At 39.6% G+C, this 21,218-nt stretch overlaps 1 protein-coding gene across 3 annotated transcripts in view; it reads left to right on the forward strand.

Moving 5' to 3' along the window:
- Nucleotides 1–21,218, forward strand: part of SPATA16 (spermatogenesis associated 16) — a 277,669-nt gene that overhangs the window by 238,364 nt on the left and 18,087 nt on the right. For all 3 annotated transcript variants that reach the window (XM_024995427.2, XM_002684936.7, XM_005201702.5), the window contains 2 exons: nt 641–805; nt 6,219–6,302. In XM_024995427.2, coding sequence (XP_024851195.1) covers nt 641–805; nt 6,219–6,302 — 249 coding nt within the window. The remainder of the gene's footprint in view (nt 1–640; nt 806–6,218; nt 6,303–21,218) is intronic.

Consider the following 21,218-nt stretch of genomic DNA (forward strand, 5'->3'; position numbering starts at 1 on the left):
TCCTTACAAGTGCACCATAGTCTATTTCAAGATGGATTGCAATTGCTGGAATGGTCCTAGGAGTCAGAATAAACACTACACTACCACAAGGAGAGAAGCCAGAGTCCATGGCCATCCAATAAGAACTAAAGATAAAATCAGAGCTGGAGATTTAATGTAAGTCACCAGGGTAGGACAAATTCCACTTGCATAATATTTTTCAGGATTCAACTTGTATAAGATATCATCCTTTGTATAAACCAAATAGTGGGCAACTATTAATTCTTATTATACCTTGGTGACATAGACAAAGTCACCCCCTTTTAAATGGACACAGCTCTGTGGGATCCCCACTGTGAGAGTAGAGTTCAAGTTCAATTTAATCCCTCTTTTTCCCCCTCATCCTGGCTTCCTTAGGCAGGGCCATCTGTAAACCCTTCTCAACAGTCCTGCAAAGTGTTCTCTTTTCTATACATTTGTCTATTTGAAGGAAGGGTACAGACAATCCTCTAAAATAACAGAAGAAAATATTTATTTGCACTAGATGCCATTAATTCAGAGGCACTAAATATATTACAATGAGCCCTGACGTTATTCCTCAGGGAGAGGTTATTTCTGTGTTTTTTTTTCTAAACCATTTCCTTCTCTCCTGGGAGACTAGGGGAGTTTTCGTGCATGCTCAGGTGTGATGGAGAAGTTGCAATATGCCAGCCTTCTCAGCCGGCTGCAAAGAGTAAAGGAACAGTCCCAGGTGATCAATCAAGCAATGGCCGAGCTAGCAACCATTCCCTATCTACAGGACATCAGTCAACAGGAGGCGGAATTGGTAAGCATCTGTTTTTCTTTGTTCACAAGCCCTGAACCGACAGAAGAGTGATATGGTCTGAAAAAGAATGTAACAATAAATGGCAGTCCAAGGGCAAACTCTCCAACTCTCATGAAGCATTCTAATGAAGAAACTAGAAATTATAGAAAGGGGTGTGTGTGTGTTTCATTTGCTCACCCTGACTAGCTAGCTTCCCTTTATTTTATAGCAAGACTTTTGTAATGTATGAAAATATAGAAAAGGGGTGATTATTCATATTCTGAGTCAGGCTTTTTTGTTTCAAGTAAAGTGAAATTTTAATAAATTGTTTTTCATTCCAAGACATGTTAATATATGATTCTCTTTGATGGAAAAGAGGAAAAAAAAGTAATTGCTGGATAGAAAACTGACTCTACAAAACTGTCTTTAGAGTTTTCTTATTCACTTTGAGTTTCACATATATGTTTGTAGTACCAACCCACACACAACACGCGCGCGCGCGCACACACACACACACACACACACACACACATTAAGAGAGTTGTCTTATTTGAGGGGAAAATGTAGTCAAATGGTGGGGTGTTTTGGGTTTTTTTTTTACTGAATTGACCAGTTAATTTAGAAAACACAAAGCCTGTCAAAAACTAGTTGAAATACCTAGGATTAACTACTCTACTACCTAGAGTTTTATACAGAAGACAAAAGAGTTTTATACAGAAAATTGTAAGACACTGATGAAAGAAATCAAAGACAACATAAACAGATGGTGAGATATCCCATGTTCCTGAGTTGGAAGAATCAATATTGTGAAAATGACTATACTACCAAATGTAATCTACAGATTCAATGAAATCCCTATAAAATTACCAATGGCATTTTTCACAGAACTACCACAAAAAGAATCTCACAATTCATATAGAAATACAAAATACCCCAAATAGCCAAAGCAATCTTGAGAAAGAAGAATGGAGCTGGAGGAATCAACCTTCCTAACTTCAGACTATACTACAAAGCTATAGTCATCAAGACAGTATGGTACTGGCACAAAAAAGAAATATATAGACCAATGGAACAACATAGAAAGCTCAGAGATAAAGCCATGCACCTATACATGCCTTGTTTTTGACAAAGGAGGCAAGAATATACAATGGGGCTAAGATGGTCTCTTAAATAAGTACTGCTGGAAAAATTGGACAGCTACATGTAAAAGAATGAAATTAGAACACTTCTAACACCCTACACAAAGATAAACTCAAAATGGATTAAAGGTGTAAATATAAGACCAGAAACTATAAAGCTCCTAGAGAAAAACATAGGCAGAACACTCTATGACATAAGTCACAGCAAGATCCTCTATGATCCACCTGCTAGAGTAATGGAAATAAAAACAAAAATAAACAAGTGGGACCAAATTACTCTTAAAAGCTTTTGTGCAGCAAAGGAGACTATAAACAAGGTGAAAAGACAACCCTCAGAATGGGAGAAAATAATAGCAAATGAAACAACTGATGAAGGATTAACTTCAAATATATACAAGCAGCTCATACAACTCAATACCAGAAAAACAAACAACCCAATCAAAAAATGAGCTAAAGATCTAAACAGGTATTTCTCCAAAGAAGACATACAGATGGCTAATAAACACATGAAAAGATGTTCAACATTGCTCATTATTCAGTTCAGTTCAGTTCAGTCGCTCAGTCGTGTCCGACTCTTTGCGACCCCATGAATTGCAGCATGCCAGGCCTCCCTGTCCATTACCAACTCCCAGAGTTCACTCAAACTCACGTCGGTGATGCCATCCAGCCATCTCATCCTCTGTCGTCCCCTTCTCCTCCTGCCCTCAATCCCTCCCAGCATCAGAGTCTTTTCCAATGAGTCAACTCTTCGCATGAGGTGGCCAAAGTACTGATCTCCTTTAGAATGGACTGGTTGGATCTCCTTGTAGTCCAAGGGACTCTTAAGAGTCTTCTCCAACACCACAGTTCAAAAGCATCAATTCTTCAGCGCTCAGCGTTCTTCACAGTCCAACTCTCACATCCATACATGACCACTGGAAAAACCATAGCCATTATTAGAGAAATACAAATCAAAACTACAATGAGGAGTCACCTCACATTGGTCAGAAAGGCCATCATCAAAAAATCTACAAACAATAAATTCAGGGAAGGGTGTGGAGTAAAGGGAACATTCTTGCACTGTTGGTGGGAATGCAAATTGATACAGCCACTACAGATAACAGTGTGGAGATTCCTTAGAAAACTAGGAATAAAACCACCATATGTCCCAGCAATCTGACTCCTAGGCATATACCCTCAGGAAATCAAAATTGAAAAAGACATATGTAACCCAATGTTCACTGACACTCTATTTTCCAAAAGCTAGGACATGGAAGCAATCTCAATGTCTATCAGCAGAGGAATGGATAAAGAATTTGTGGTACATATATAAAATGGAATATTACATAAAAAGAAACACATTTGAGTCAGTCCTAATGAGGTGGATGGACCTAGAGCCTATTATGCAGAGTGAAGTAATTCAGAAAGAGAAAAACAATTATCATATACTAATGCAATGGCACCCCACTCCAGTACTCTTGCCTGGAAAATCCCATGGACGGAGGAGCCTGGTAGGCTGTAGTCCATGGGGTCGCTAGGAGTCGGACACGACTGAGCAACTTCACTTTCACTTTTCACTTTCATACACTGGAGAAGGAAAAGGCAACCCACTCCAGTGTTCTTGCCTGGAGAATCCCAGGGACGGGGGAGCCTGGTGGGCTGCCATCTTTGGGGTCACACAGAGTCGGACACGACTGAAGCAACTTAGCAGCAGCAGCAGCAGCAATGCATATATACATATGGAAGCTAGAAAGATGGTACTGATAAACCTATCTGCAGAGCAGCAAAGGAGACACAGACATTGAGAACAGACTTACGGGCACAGCTGGGAAGGGAAGAAGGAGTGGGTGGGAGGTATGGAGAGAGGGAGAGAGTAACATGGAAACATACATTACCATATGTAAAATAGATAGCTAATGGCAATTTGCTGCATAACTCAGGGAACTCAAACCAGGGCTTGTTAACAACTTAGACGAGCAGGATGGGGAGAGAGGAGGGAGGCATGTTCAAGTAGGAGGGGACAAGGGTAAGCCTATGGCTGTTTCTACTGGTTTTTGGTAGAAACCACTGTAGTACTATAAAGTAATTATCCTTCAATTAAAAATAAACAATTTTTTTTTAATTTAAAATTAAAATAGTTGGAGAAATACCTCACAGAAAAAAATCTTCAAGCAGACATATATATTATAACCATAATATTAGAAACTATAGCACCTCATTTGAAAAACAATTACTAATCAGTGTGCTGGCCATTCAAAGAAAGGTAAAATTTATTCCATATAAAGCTGATGTGTTGTTGGGAAGGGCTCTTTACTCTAAGGCTCTAATTGAAGGTAGTGAAAACTAATTACAGACCTGACCGAATTCACACAGCAAGGATGAGAACAGCCCAAAATTATCACCTGTAATTTTCAGATAACTAAAGGAATCCTCCCTCTTTGAGCTTTGAAAGTTGTAACAAATTAATCAAGAAACGAACTGCCAACATTTATAATGTTCATCTGAATCTGCAAAAGCATATTAAAAAAATATTGATATTCAAAGTAACCATTTAAAACTGTTGGAGTAGCCAAATAATAAAATTCTGCATACCAAACATTAAAACTATGAGGGAAAAAAAAGTCTATTAGTCGGTAATTATTAAGTCAAAACTGGCAATAATACTTTCTAAACCTGTATGGTTTTATGCACAGAATGCCTTCAAAAAGGCTAAGTGTTTATCCTACCATTCCTAAGGCATTCAGGAGTGTAGCAACTGTGGAGCTTTCAAAGTGCATATTATAGCCAATTTTAGATGATTAATGCTCCTCTGAGATAAGAGAAAGCAAAGAAAATGTTAATTTAAGAAGCTGGCACAATGTTGATCCTGTCTTCCTGAAAAGCACACTCAAGATTTAAGTGAAAAATACAGGGGAGTTTTCTGCACTTAGGTCTTCTTAACCACACATCTGCAGCTTTCTTTTTTCTGGAAATTCTTATATCTTTAAATATACAAAAAGAGCATGAAACTAGCATTACTGACATCTCTAACTAACATATCCATGCAATACTCCACTGCCTGAAACCTTGAAAAATAAGATTTCATGGGACATTTTCGTAATTTATATACCTACTAGAAAAAAAAGTAAATGTAAAGGGATGTATATGTGCAAACCAAACATTTTTAAAAATCATGTATCATTCAAGATTTCATCATCTTAATAGATTTTGCTTTCCAAGTTCCAAGCATGGGTTAATCTAGATAATATATCCTTGAAATCCCTTTTGTGACGCTACACAAACAGTGACTACTCAGTAGAAGAGTTCTGAGTGACTCAACTCCCTACCTAAAATATCTAAAGAACAGAAAGATTATCTAAGATTATCATAATGTTTGACACCATGGTGAACTGAACTGGCATTTGCTCTTCTTTAGAGAACTTTTTTTTTCAGCTTCAAATGTCATATGGCTTGATGTGGCCTCATTACTTTGCAGGCACATAAATCGTCTGTGTGCAGCTGTTGCCGTTTAGTTGCTCAGTCATGTCCAACTCTTTGCAACCCCATTAACTATAGCCAGCCAGGCCTCTCTGTCCATGAGATTTCCCAGGAAAGAATACCAGAGAGGGTCACCATTTCCTTATCCAAGGGATCTTCCTGACACAGAGACTGAACCCGTGTCTCCTGCTTGGCAGGCAGATTCTTTACCACTGAGCCACCTGGGAAGCCCCAGCGTGTGTGTAGAATTATTTTCAATTGTAATATGGCAGTTTGGGGCAAAGGGTGGAATTTTAAAACTCACCTCTGAAATGGAACCTAAATAGAAATCTCGGATATTTTGAAATTTTAGAAAAGAAAAGAATAGTAAAAGAACTTCAGTGAGCTAGATCCTTTAAGAGGTAATAAAACAACACAATTCTAGTATGGTCCTCTGGTGAGTTTTTGCATGATGCCTAGGATTATGATACATTAGCCTCAGGAGAAAACACTAAAATGCGTTCATGTACTACATGCTATTTCCCAAGAGAATTAACTACTGCCTTCATTCTTTACAACCCAAATCTGTTTTCATAAAACATCGACACCCACTACATTAAAACCTATATGTTTTCTACAAATTTTCAAGAAGAATCTTTCCATTGTTTCAATATTTTATATCTGCAATAATACTTGGTAATGACTGAAGCAGCAATGAGGTGGCAGTGTTCATTGTCGGAAAGATGAGTAATAAAATCATCAGCGTACAAATGATTTTTTAATTAGGTTTTAATCTGTGTATTTAGAGAAGTTATTTCTGGGTGAATTCCACACTGATAATTTTTATCTTGGTGCCACAGCTGCAGTCACTAATGGCAGATGCCATGGACACCCTTGAAGGAAGAAGAAACGATAAAGAACGTGTGTGGAATACAATTCAAAAGGTAAAACTTTCAGCTGAAGGAAAAAAAGATATTATTCTCAAAGAAAATATGCATTTGGGGTCAAATCTGTTTAAAGATGAAAAGGAAGTTTCTCAGCTTGTTTTATTGGTGGTTTTCTTTTTAAAACAAATGCAGCTCTCTCCCTGGAAGTATAACCAAGATGAAATGTGGACATTTATTTAATTTGTTCCTTCAGGTCTGCTGCATTTCTGACTGTGGTCCTGTACTTTTGGGGTCTCTTATCATGCTCATTTTCATGTTATATTTTCATTATCTGCTCCCTCATTATTGGTTATTTTATATATTTAAAGCCCCTTCATCAATGTTTCAATTTGCTCCCCAACCCTTTTCTCCTGTAATTGGCACTTGAGGAATAATGCATGCATTTCAGGGAACTAGAAGAAAACTAGCACGTTGATGTTTGGGGTGAAGAAATGACATACTGGTTGTTTGAAGTCGGAGAACATCTCTTCATTGGTTACCTGAGTTACACAAAACAAGCCCTGAGATGCACCTGGCCCCAGGTACTCAGGAGACTTGTGTGATACCACAAGTAGGAAGGATACTCCTACTTGTGGTATCACAAGGATACTCCTTCTGACAATGTAGGAAGGAGTAGTGTTGGTTTACAGTCCAGATGAAAGTGATAAATTCTGATCAATGTACTCCCCACTCTGCTGCTGCTGCTGCTAAGTCTCTTCAGTCGTGTCCGACTCTGTGCAACCCGGTAGACGTCAGCCCACCAGGCTCCACCATCCCTGGGATCCTCCAGGCAAGAACACTGGAGTGGGTTGCCATTTCCTTCTCCAATGCACGAAAGTGAAAAGTGAAAGTGAAGTCGCTCAGTCGCGTCTGACTCTTTGCGACCCCACGGACTGCAGCCCACCAGGCTCCTCCGTCCATGGGATTTTCCAGGCAAGAGTACTGGAGTGGGGTGCCATTGCCTTCTCCGACCCTCCACTCAGTCTCCTCCAATCATGGTAAGAACCCGCAAAGGGAAAACTGGTGTCAGGAGATGTGAGAAGAAAACAACTGTTCCGTTTAAGAGGTAAAGTCAGCCAAGAGGGATTTTGATGCATTTGCAGAAATGTGTCTCTTCTGTAATCAATTCAGAGAACCTGAATTTAATGTATAAAACATTGTATATGAATGTATAGAAGAGAATGTGAGTGTATAGACCAGAAATCTACTGAACTCATCTAATAGTTGTTGAATATCTACTATGCCTGAAAGATTACTGTGTGTTATGGACCTTTTACTGGGCAAGGCAAACACAGCCCCTACCTATATGGGCCTTACCACCTAGGAAAGAAGCAGCTACTTAAACATTTATAAATATTATATTTTAAAAGTATATGTTCAGTGATTATGGGAACAAATAGAGGAATATAATCTGGTCTGAGAGGTCAGAAAATCCATCTCTGAGAAAGTGGTATTTATAAAACATTCAAAAGATAGTAGTAGCTATCTAGATGAAAAGGGAGATTTCTACACAAAGAGAAAAGCTTGTACCAAGAATGCTAAGAAAGCATGGTAAAATTGACAAAGGAACAACAAACATGGTTTAAAATGAAGTGCAAAGGCAGGAGAAATCAAATCACAGGCCTTATAAATTATGTTCAGGATTTAGAATGTTTCAGGAAGTATTTATGTGGTAAATATTTTTGAGACATTTCTAGGGCTGTAGTGGGATAACAAACTGAGGCTACAGAAATCTGGGGAGGTCAGTTATAAGGTGGTAGCATGATCTACTTTGGTAGGCACAGAGATGGAGAGGAGCAGACAGATATAAGAAATATTCAGGAAGCAAATCCACAGGCCTTATTTACTGATTGCATATGGGAGTTTAGATGACAGAAAAAGTTAGAACAATGCTCAGACTTTGGGCTTGAGCCACCAGGTGGGGAATAGGGAGAGGTTTGCTGGTGCAAAGGAAGGAAGGAAACACTTCAAAGAAGCAGCTTTGGGCTGAAAACAAACACTTTCAGAGTCCACAGAAAGCATACCAGGCATTTGAAAAGGAAGTTAATATACAGGGTGGTTAACTGGGTATGAAAATTTAGGTAACTGAAAAGGAAAACAATTTATCACAATGGAACCGTTAAAAGAAACAGCTACTATCCCTTAAGGGCTGAAGAATCAAAGGGAAGAGATTGCAATTATTGAAACTTGGAGTTGGGACCCGGCTGGGCCACAACTCAGATCTCCTACTTAGGAGGTGCTGTTTAGCTGGTGCCAGTGTCCCCGAGCTTGGAGGAGGGGTCATTAAAGACTTCTGAGGAGGGGGCATTAACCCACTGTTGCTGATGGGGAGGGAAGGAAAGCAGTTTTAATGGAGGTTATTTGGCAACTTTTGGAAAAACTAGATTTCACAGCTACTACAGAAAAGAATGTATATTTCTAGAGCAAAGAACCTTTACTGAATAGATGCTCACAGGAACCCCAGGAAGACAGGAAGTCTGCAGTCCTTTCTCCCTTGATTTTACAGTGTCCCTCTATCGCCCCCTGTTGATGGAGACAAAGAGCGGGCAAAACAGAAATGGAGTTTACAGAGTTCCAGCCCCAGCATCAAAGGGTGAAAGTGAAAGTCACTCAGTCTTGTCCAACTTGTGACCCCATGGACTATACAGTCCATGGAATTCTCCAGGCCAGAATATTGAAGTGGGTAGCCTTTCCCTTCTCCAGGGGATCTTCCCAAATCAGAAATCAAACCCAGGTCTCCTGCATTGCAGGTGGATTCTTTACCAGCTGAGCCACCGAGGAAGTCCAAGAATACCGGAGTGGGTAGCCTATCCCTTCTCCAGGGGATCTTCCCAACTCCAGAATTGAACTGGGGTCTCCTGCATTGCAGGTGGATTCTTTACCAACTGAGCAATCAGGGAAGCCCCATTGGGGTTAAGGGACAAAAGGCCAATAACTGGATTTCCCTGGTGGCTCAGACAGTAAAGAATCTGCCTACAGTGTGAGAGACCTGGGTTTGATCCCTGGGTCAGGAAGATACCCTGGAGAATGGAATGACTACCCACTCTTGTATTTCTGCCTGGAGAATTCCATGGACAGAGGAGGCTGGTCGGCTACAGTCCAAGGGGTTGCTGGCACAAAAGAGCATTGAAGTTAGGGTACTGCAACTAGGGCAAGATATCCAAGATGAAATACAGGAGTCTGGAGTTCTGAATAGAAGACTGAATAGAGAGAGATATTTCTAAATCATTGGCAAACTGGTGATAACTGAAATCATTTGAGTGAGTGGCATGGCAGAGAAAGAGCAAACAATGAGAAAACAGCTTTGAGGAGCACATTTCAAATTTAGGAGGAAAACTCTACAAAGGAGACTAAGAAGGAATGATAGGGCAAACCAAAGTTAGAGGTAAACCAAACCTAAGGCTCATGGGAGTCAATCAATATAATTAAATATTTGTGCTTACTACAGAAAGAATTGTTAGCACAGAGGGTAGCAAACTAGAGCCCATAGGTCCAAAATCAACCATGTACTTATATTTGTAAACAGAGTTGACTACACATAGCCATGCCATTCATTTAAGTATTATCTATGTCACCTTGGCCAAGTTGAATAGTTGCCATGAAGACCATATAGCTCACAAAGCCTAAAATAGTTGCTATCTGAAAAGTGAAGTGAAAGTGTTAGTCACTCAGTTTGTGTCTGACTCTTTGTGGTCCCATGGACTGTAGCCTTCCAGGCTCCTCTGTCCATGGTATTCTCTAGGCAACTAGAGTGGGTTGCCATTCCCTTCTTCAGGGGATCTTCCCCACCCAGGGACTGAACCTGGGTCTCCTGCATTGCAGGCAGGCTCTTTAGCATCCAAGCCATCAAGGAAGCCCCCTCCAGCCCCCTGCTGTACCCTTGTGCCCTGGTTTAAACCAGTATCCCTCCACGAAGTATTTGCATTTGTACAGTAAACATATATATTTACAAATCCAAGCGATAACAGAATAGTCCAATTATGAAATTCCAGCCAAAAAGGGGGAAGAGGGATTGATGTTTGTCTACACCTGCCTGTACTTTGTAGGCAAAGTTTCACCTGACCCTAAGCTGGTGATCTGATGTCCACATTCACAGGAGAACTTAGCCAGCAGCTTCACACTTTGTCCTCACTGCAGTTACTCTACTGCTGTGTTAAATATCATCCCAAATATAGTGCTTTAGAACAAAATTATCTCCCACAGGTCTGTGGGTTGACTAGACTCAGCCAGGTGGTTCTTGCTTGCTATCTCTCCTGCAGTTCAATCAGATGACTTCTGCGCCTTGGGCTGGAGTCACCTGACAGCTAAAATGTTCTGGACTCTAGGATGACTCCCTCATATGGTTGATATCTGATATTAGTCAGCTGAGACATTGACTGAATGGCCTCTTCATGTGAATTAGGCTTTAAATAGCACAAGAGCTGGGTTCCAAGAGGAAGTGTCTCAAGAAAAAGGAAGTAGAAGCCATCAGTCTTCTAAAAGACTAAGTCCAGATCTAGGATAGCAACTGTCACCACATTCTATCAATCAAAACAGTCATAGGCCAGCCCTGAATCACAGGATTGGAGAAACAGATTGCAGTTTTTCCAAGTGGAGTGATATGTACATTTGTGGACAGAATGAGGTGATAGCATTCGTCTTAAGAGATAAGCTTTAGCAGTGGAGCCATGGATTGGGGCCCCAGACTGAAAAACATATCTGCAAGCAAGCAGGAGTCAGGAGAATAGTCAAGTTCAAAGCCTCTGAGATTGGAACACCTCAGAACCACTCCACCCAACCACCGGGTAACTAGAAAGACTCATTGGTGAGCAGCCAATCTTTGCAAATTAAAAGCCCTGATAATGATCCCAGCTTTCTAAATGGAAGCTCCTGAGAGATCTTTAGGAAGATGTGAATGGGAAGGAACAGGGTGCCGAATTTTTCCCAAGGGCTTTTAATTTGGTTAATGCGACGCTACAAAGCATGATCGTATCACTTTCAGACGATTCCGGTAGCAAGTAAGTAATTTCCTTTTACTGCTACAGAGTTAATTTGCATGTGCAGAAAAAAAAAAAATTAATTAAAAAAAAAAAAGCTAATTGTACAAGCTACACTATGTTCTGAGCCCACTAGAAGTTGATATCAGCATCACCACCTCTGAGATCTGTTATCTGTAATAGAAACAGCTGTTGTACCTAATGAAAACACTTGAAATTTTCATCTGAAGCAGCAGAATTATAGCAGCACCTCCCAGTTCCATGGAGTTAAAGAGTCTGTCAGAATCCCTATTACCTAACACCATTTTCAGAGCTCCACTTTGTTATAGGTCTGTAAAAAGACTATCAAGATGAAATCTGATTCATGAGTGCTGACCTCCTGTCTATATTTTGTTATCTTTGAGATTTCTCTAAGGACCCAGAAAGACAAAGAGTGTGACAATTGTGTTTATTTTCCAATTCACCAGAACTAAAACACTGTATATTCTTTATAGAGTTTTAGGAAAGTGACTCTTGTTTTGGTTTGGCTTTACAGGATATTTCCTTTCCAGTAATTAACTCCAGAAAGATATATATATATATGTTGGTTTAGCTGTACAAATACAAAAATAAGCAGATTATGTTTTTTAAAAAGGTGCGGTAAATTTTCTCGTGTTGGAAAGTCCCTTGCCACAATAGGATTCTTTAAATAAGAGTATTACACTTTGCCTAACTTTAGTCTGTAACAAAAATATCTGAGAAAATACACCCTTTTGAATAACAGGTCCTGTTACCACACTGCTCATTCCTGCAATCAGTGTCAGGGGCAGACACTGTTCCTGACATTGGAGATACAGCCATGAAAAAGCAGTGCCCTCATGATATTTGCATTCTGCTAGAGAAAAGTAGGCAATAAACTATCTAAAGAAATATGGAATATAAGTAACACATGCCAGGAAAGGAAAATGGAGAGTAGCAGATGATTGCAACTACAATAGAATAGTCAGGGCAGGATTCGCTGAGGTGATGACTGAATGAATATCTGAAAAAAATGCAAACCATGCAAATATCTGGTGAGAAGCATTCCAAGTAAAGGAAACAGCAAACGTGAGACCCTGAGATTGGAGAGTGCCTACCAGGTACAAGATCTGCAAGGAGAGCAAGGTGGCTGGAGTAGAATGACAAGAGTAATAGGAGATGAAACGAGAGAGGAGAGGGTGTCACGCCTTATCAAACAAAAACAAAAACTACTCTAAGCTGCTGAATTGAGACCACACTGAAGAGGGCAAGGGCAGAGTCAGGGAGTCTAGTTAGGAGGTAACTGCAGTGATACGGGAGAGGAATACTGGTGGCTTGAACCCTGAACCCAGTGGCTATAAGAAGTGGTCAGATTCTGTCTTCTATCCACAAGAAGAACAAAAGCTTATTTATAGGGAGGCTAATACAGTGAAAAAACATCCTGAACTAACATTCAGAGACCTGGGTCTGTCGCAAATTAGCTCGAATCCATGTCTTTTCTCCAGGCCTCAGTTTTCTCATCTGTAAAATAAGGATAATGAACTAAGATTCAAAATCCCCTCTCTGCTCTGAAAAACTGGGTCTTTTGAAAGTCAGACCATCAAAATGAAAGAAGAATTAATGTTTACTGAGCTCTTAATACAAGCCAACACTCTTATTCACTTTATATACACCAACTCACTAAACCTCACATAGGGTAAAAGGAATAATTTATTGTAAACAGAGAAGTTTAGCAATTTTCCTAAAATCCCACTGTTGGTAAGTGGGTGGTGGAGTCAGAATTTGATCTGACCTTAGAGCCTAATCTCTTTCTTGAGAGAAGCGCAAGCTTTGTGCAACTGAAAAAGCCCAACCAACCAGCATTATTTTATGTATGGCTGAGCATTCAGGTATGAGACCAAAAGGAGAATTATGGTGACCTCCAATCAAAGTAAAATCTGTCCAGTTTGTCTATCTTCAGTTCTTAAAATAAAGTTCTTTCAATCTGAGCCAAAGAGGTCACTAAGGAATTTTTGGTTTAGTCTCCCTCTGTAATCCACGGGTATAGGCTCCTCCTCAGCTGCTCCCTGGTTCTCCATCTATAACCAGAAACTATACAAAGCCTCAATCTACAAATTCTTGACCATGAATTCAGGTCCCACTTGTGAGATCTTAGGCAAATCACAGCCTACTGAGAAATACAGTGTCTTCACATACTTAATAACTTCAGGGTCTATGATTTTGTGTTACTGTGCATTGAATCCTAAGACTTATAATGCACTAGACCTGAAGGAAATAGAAAAAGGAATCTGTAGAAAAAGGAGTCTTTTTAAAGAAAAAAAGATGCCAACTGTTAAGTTGGAACATTCTTATTTCTTCTCACCAGAGACTCAGTTTAGAGAAACATTTAAGCAACACTGTCTACAATTCAGAAGACAAAGTTATTGGCTCTTCATTTACAAAGTCTAAATTTCACACTGCGAAGACCAAAATTTAATCTGGTATGACATGAAATATTGTCTTATTCTGATATGCCTCTAGATCTGATTTGAGACTAAATAAAGAGAAATAAAACTTTGTTACTTTAAAAGTAATGAGAGATACTTCGGCATCTAATCATAATCCTATGAATTTTCATGAGAAAAAAATGCTACCTTAAAATTTCAAATAATAAAATATAACCCAGTACATCATAATCCTTCATGAATCCAACAAATGGAGTTTAGGTGGATATCTTTAAACTTTAAAGCTTAAAGCATCCATGTGAATTTATTATAAAATATTTAGCTTTGGGGGTTCCTTTTTATCTCAAAATCTTAACTTATAAATCATACTCACTGTCAAACAGAAATGACATTCATTGGTTCACTCATTTGCTTTTTAAGATAAAAGGGGGATAGAATTGTATATCACTTAGCAACTCTGTTCTATGCAAGGCTGCTGACATGGGCAGACCATGCAGGGGAAAGCACAAATTGGTGAGATGGGCTGGGGCAGTTAACCAACCAAGAGGGAGAGAAAAGAACAAATCGGAGCACTTTGTTTACTTTCCACATCAGCATTCAAACCTGAGTATTTCCAGCAACTCTGCTGAGAGAGACTACACGTGTGGCACTATCTATCTTTCATTGGCCAGGCATCTGGGCTGACTAATACGCAGTTGGGACGTGCCGTTGTGTCTGTCTGACAGGACTGCCTTCTTGTCAAAGATTCAGCAACCATACCACTCATTTGCAAAGCAGTTTTTCCAGCAATCAGGCTTTTCCTGTGTGTCTTGTTCTTTAAGGAGTCTCCACAGATTTACTGCAATTTGATTATGAATCTTTTCCGCTTCTGGTTATGGGCTTCTTCATTAGCATATCCCCAAATTCCTTTACGGTGTGTGCTCTGAGCACTGCTAAGCAGTTTCGTCCATGGCATAATGCAGATCATGCACAGAAACCCAAGTGCTCTTTTGCTGACCATGCTGAGGGGAAGGAGGCAGGGAGGCAAGGCCCAAGGGGCTGAAGAGGCCAGGTGCCTGGAATAAATAAATCTTTGCAATTCCTGGGACAATGAATCTGTGCGAGTAAGTGTCTAAACTGGCAACTGTAGTGGAGGAGCCTTTGCCAAAGCACTGGCAGACCCTCCTGACTGTGGTCCGAGGCTGAGCCCTGCAACTGTCAGACCTGGAGGGAGGACCTTCCTCAAACAGACAGCAAAGCCACGTCTAGCCTGGCAAGCAGAGAAAGCCGAGAACCTCAGTTCTGGACATCTCCCCTGGCCACTGTGCAACACTCCAAATATTGATACATGGTGAATTTCAATCACCACTTAAATCGAACAAAATCTTTCTCCTCTGACTTAAAGGAAAAAGTATGTGGTTAATTTGTTAAACATTTTCAGTAGCTGCATTTGCTAGTCACTCACTTTCCACCTGTATTCGGCCTTTCCTCCTAAACTGACAATATCTCTCATATACTTTGTTGGCTAAAAGTATTCTGAAACTTTGATGATTTTGCAAGAAATTTCTGCAGCAGAAACATTTCTGTGTAGGAGTCGGATCTATTATGGCTCTCATCTAGGGAGCATGAATCTAGAAACTGTGCCTCTTTAACCAAGAGTTTATCAAGGGTTAGACAAAACTAATCAGCCATTGATTAGGTCCTCACATACTTAATAAAATACTGTGATATCCAACAAATTCTTAAACTATGTTAGTCTGTTGAAAGTTTGCTTTTGAATAACTATTACAATGGAAACAGGCTATAGAAAAAATTATTTCAGCTAAATAATGTGATAAAAAATGAATAATGTGGTGATGACAAATATCATCAATGATGAATACTGATCTCTTAGTATATGTGAAGCACTTCAAGACGTTATCATATTTAATGACTGCAACAATCCTATGAGAGATGTCATTATCTCTCCTTTGGAAAATGAGGGAAAGAGCTTTGTAGAATTAACAAGGAAACAAGCCTACATTGAAGGGACAGTGTTTGGTTTTGAATCAAGTTTGTTTGGGTCAAAGGTTCTGTTCCTAGTCATTAACTAGAACACTAATGTTAAACCAAATCCAGCTACTAAAATTTAATGGTGCAAAGAACACTGCCTGACCCAAGCTCAGATTCTGTAAGACAACCAAGAAGACAGTCTTTGAATCTGCTTTTCAGCAGTGAGTGGCGATAGGAGGATTGCAAGCCATCCTATTCTAGATCACAGCTCACAGAACCAGATGATGACTTACCCAGACTGCTTTGCAGCAGATGCATGACCAAAGCTGAAGCATGGTACCCACTAGCCCCTGGAACATGGTACTCTTATTGTCCTCCTTCACCATGTCTCCCTTTATAGACCTATCTGTTTAGGTTGCTTTGAGAGCTTACCATTTTCCTTCTTCCTGCAACAGCAGAACCCCACGAGAACAGCTTAGAAGTCTGGTCATTCCTGTAGTATTTCTACTATGGCTTACACTTTCTGGTGCATTAACTAAGCACTTTGAAATGCACCAGGATCTCCATGAAAGCACAATTTCAGAAGCACATATTCCTGTGACCCCTGCAGACCTTACCTCCCAGCACAGAGGCATATGTTCGAGACTGGCCAGCACATTGTTTACTCTTCCTCTTCCAGGAAGCCCTCCCTGCCTGTCCCATTAGTGAGCTAATAACATAAGGAAGTGACTAAAACAGAAACTGGAAATACTCATATTACTCCAAACCTACTAGTATTTTTATCTCTGTAAAAACTTTTCTAAATACATCTTTCAGAAGTTCAGTGAAATATTCTGGGGCAAGGGAGGGGAGCATATATCTCAATGTCATTTGAACTGAAGAGTGAGTTTGCCATTCATTCTAAAAGTTACTGTCTCTAAATTACCTAAGTATCTCCTTTGCTTGGCAGCCAGCAATGTATAGGTTAAGTTGCAATCCTTTGTAATTCTGAAGAATAACAAAATATTCAGCTTACACCACTTAGTAGCTAAATGAACCATAGGACATCTTCCATTCTGTATTAAAAGTAGGATTAACAAGTTCAGAGTAATTGACTTGTGGCTCATTCAGTAATTTATAGTGGGCTCATTAGACCTTTCATCTTTTGGAGAAGGGCAAAATAAAACTGCCTTTACATGCAGCCCTAAAGGAAGGTATGGATCATTTATCATTCTGATTACAACTTTCTTAAAGTGTACATGTGGAGGAAGGAACAACACCATAATCTAAAACACACACAAATGCTACAAGCACCAACACACCCGTATCTCTTAGCATCATCAAAACTGTGTGTGTAAAACATATGTGTGAAGTGAAGTCACTCAGTCATGTCTGACTCTTTGTGAACCCATGGACTGTAGCCTACCAGGCTCCTCAGTCCATGGGATTTTCCAGGCAAGAATACTGGAGTGGGTTGCCATTTCCTTCTCCAGGGGATCTTCCCGACCCAGGGATCAAACCCAGGTCTCCCGCATTGTTAGGCAGATGCTTTACCATCTGAGCTACCAGGGAAGCCCTATAACTGCTTAAATGGCTTTTTGCTGGATAAGAGATTCTGGAGAATATGAGGTGGCTAGTGAAATTTGGACCTAAATTAGAGAGCCTAACCCAGAGACAGGATAAAGTTAGTCTTTCTTATTGAATTTGAAAGATAATCGAGAAGCTTTTAATTTCCTAATACCTCTGATGGAGAGGATACCCCCTTCAGCCTCAGTTATTCACTTCATCATAATGATAAAAATATTTAGAAGCAACTGGGAAAACAGATTCAAGAAATAAAAATACATCTTCCTGAGGAATAAAGGTCAGAAATTATTTTTTTTAAAGCCATGATGGGAGGACTTCCACTTACAGGAATATGGAAGAGACATGCTTTTCCCTATTCCTCACATTAAGCACAACTTTGGACATTATATGTAAAACAAATATAAGACACTGAAAGGTGGGATGAAAAGAGAAATGACCTAGAGTCCTGAGCAATAACATGGTGATGAGTTCACTGGATTTTCTTTTATTTACTTATTTTTTTGCTTCAGACATTCCACACTTGATGATGAAACCTAGTAACACAGAAACAAACAAAACAAAAACCCCAACAAAATCCTGCTCCCTCCAGCCAAAGGACAAGGAAAAAGGCAGCCTGTGCTCAGTACTCAGTTGTATCTAACTGTTTGCAACCCCATGGACTATAGCCTGCCAGGTTCCTCTGTCCATGAGATTGTCCCGATAAGAATACTGAAGTGGGCTGCCATTTCTGCCCCCAGGGAATCTTCCCAACCCAGTGATTCAACCCAGGTGCCCTGCATTGCAGGCAGATTCTTCACCTCTGAACCACTGAAGATGGAACGCTCTTAGGCAAATAATCATTCTGCTCCAGCCAAACACGACAGGGGGGAAAAAAAAAAGGAAATCCAAACCCCCATCCACATCAGCAAAGCCCAAGTAAGGAGTTAGAATTCTACCTTCATTGGGCTATAATAAGGTGTTTCAGCCTTCCCACCCTAAAAGGTTGGTGTCAAAGAAACCAAATAGGGAGGCTGAATGTTCATCCCCACTAGGTATGGTGTCAGAGGAGGCCTAGTAGATGGTCAGGATTTTCACCAGCCCCCAACAATCATGAGCTTCCCATCTCAATGTGACGTCAGTGAAGGCCACATGAGGAGTAGTGATGAGGTACTGCTAGAGAGTTATCAGTGCAAACATAGTGAGGAGCTTGAATGTTTGAATGCTCATCCCTATCCGAAAGTAATGAGGAACCCCTTCCTCAAGTCAATGGAGATTGAGTGTAGAACTTGAACTTCTATCCCCACCTGTCAGTAATGAGGCAATGCCCCTCCCATCTTTTGCCATAGCATGGTCAGAAAAATTCAGCTTAAGCCGAAGACTTAAATAGGATCCAGATCTCATAATAGTAGTACCCTAAATGTCCAGATTTCAACTGAAGATGACGCATCATACCAAGAAACAGGAAGATCTCAAATTGAATGATAAAAGACAATCAACTGATGCTAACATAAAGATGTTAGAGCTATTATAATTATTCTGACAAAGATTTTAAAGAGGCCATCATAAAAATGTCTAAGCTATTAGAAACATCTTAAAACAAATTGTAAAATGTCATCAGACTACACTACAAGGCTACAGTAATCAAAACAGTATGGTACTAGCACAAAAATCTAGCACATAGATCAATGGAACAGAATAGAAAGTCCAGAAATAAACTCACAAATTTATGGTCAATTAATCTACAACAAAGGAGGCAAGAATATGCATGGGGAAAAACAATCTTTTCACTAAGTGGTGGTGGGGAAACTGGACAGCTACATGTGAAAGAATGAACTTAGAACATTTTATCACACAATATACCAAAATAAACTCAAAATGGATTGAAGACCTAAATGGAAGACTAGAAAGCAAAACTTCAAGAAAAAAACATAGGCATAACATTCTTTGACATAAATTGTAGCAATATTTTGGGATCTGTTTCCTAATACAAAGGAGACAAAAGCAAAAATTAATAAATGGACTCAATTAAACTTATAACCTTTTGCACAGCAAAGTAAATGTACAACAAAACAAAAAAGACAGCCTACTTCATGGGAGAAAAGTATTTGAAAATAATATGACTGATAACAGGTTAACATCCAAAATATGTAAACAGCTCATACAACTCAATATCAAAAAAAGAAACAACCCAATTTAAAAATGGGCAGAAGACTAGAATAGACATCTTCCAAAGAATACAAAGATGGCTAATGGGCACATGAAAAAACGCTCAACACGGTTAATCATCAGGGAAATACAAATCGAAGCCACAATGAGATCACCTGTCAGAATGACTATCATAAAAAGAATACAAATAACAAATGTTGGTGAGGATATGGAGAAAAGAAAACACTTGTACATTTTTGGTGGGAATGTAAATTGCTGCAACCACTATGGAAAACTGTATGGAGGTTCCTCAAAAAACTGAAAGTAGGACTACCATATGATCCAACAATTCCGCTTCTGGGTATATATCAAAAATAAACCCATAAACATTCATTTGAAAAGATGCTCATAGCAACCCCAATGTTCATAGCAACATTATTTACAATAGCCAAGATATGGAAACAACCTAAGTACCCATCAACAAATGAATAGATAAGATGTGGCATATATATACATATATTCCATTGTGTGTGTATATGTATTTATGTATATTGATACATACTCAGCCACAAAAAAGAATAAAATTTTGCCACTTGCAACAATGTGGATGGACCTAGAGAGTATCAGATCAGATCAGTCGCTCAGTCATGTCCGACTCTTTGCAACCCCATGAATCGCAGCATGCCAGGCCTCCCTGTCTATCACCAACTCCTGGAGTTCACCCAGACTCACGTCCATCGACTCAGTGATGCCATCCAGCCATCTCATCCTCTGGCGTCCCCTTCTCCTCTTGCCCCCAGTGCCTCCCAGCATCAGAGTCTTTTCCAATGAGTCAACTCTTTGCATGAGGCGGCCAAAGTACTGGAGTTTCAGCTTTAGCATCATTCCTTCCAAAGAAATCCCAGGACTGATCTCCTTCAGAATGGACTGGTTGGATCTCCTTGCAGTCCAAGGGGCTCTCAAGAATCTTCTCCAACACCACAGTTCAAAAGCATCAATTCTTCAGTGCTCAGCCTTCTTCACAGTCCAACTCTCACATCCATACATGACCACAGGAAAAACCATAGCCTTGACTAGATGAACCTTTGTTGGCAAAGTAATGTCTCTGCTTTTGAATATGCTATCTAGGTTGGTCATAACTTTCCTTCCAAGGAGTAAGCGTCTTTTAATTTCATGGCTGCAATCACCATCTGTAGTGATTTTGGAGCCCAGAAAAATAAAGTCTGACACTGTTTCCACTGTTTCCCCATCTATTTCCCATGAAGTGATGGGACCGGATGCCATGATCTTCGTTTTCTGAATGTTGAGCTTTAAGCCAACTTTTTCACTCTCCACTTTCACTTTCATCAAGAGGCTTTTGAGTTCCTCTTCACTTTCTGCCATAAGGGTGGTGTCATCTGCATATCTGAGGTTATTGATATTCCCCCCGGCAATCTTGATTCCAGCTTGTGTTTCTTCCAGTCCAACATTTCTCATGATGTAGTCTTCATAGAAGTTAAATAAACAGGGTGACAATATACAGCCTTTATGCTTAGTGAAATAAGTCAGAGGAAGAAAAATACTTTATTTTATCATATATATATATATGGACTCTAAAAAATAAAACAAATGAATATAACAAAAAAGAAAGAGAATCACAGATATAGAAAATAAACTAGAGGGAAGGGAATCAGCAAGACAGAGGTAGGGGATTAAGAGGTACAAACTACCATTTATAAACTGCAGGGATATTTTGCACAGCATAGGGAATATAGCTAATATTTCATACTATAAATGAAGTATAATCTATAAAAAATTAAGTCACTATGTGACTTAATTTGTGACTAATATTGTATATCAATTACACTTCAATTAAA

This window comes from Bos taurus, chromosome 1 (assembly GCF_002263795.3).
Source record: "Bos taurus isolate L1 Dominette 01449 registration number 42190680 breed Hereford chromosome 1, ARS-UCD2.0, whole genome shotgun sequence".
Classification (NCBI taxonomy): domain Eukaryota; kingdom Metazoa; phylum Chordata; class Mammalia; order Artiodactyla; family Bovidae; genus Bos; species Bos taurus.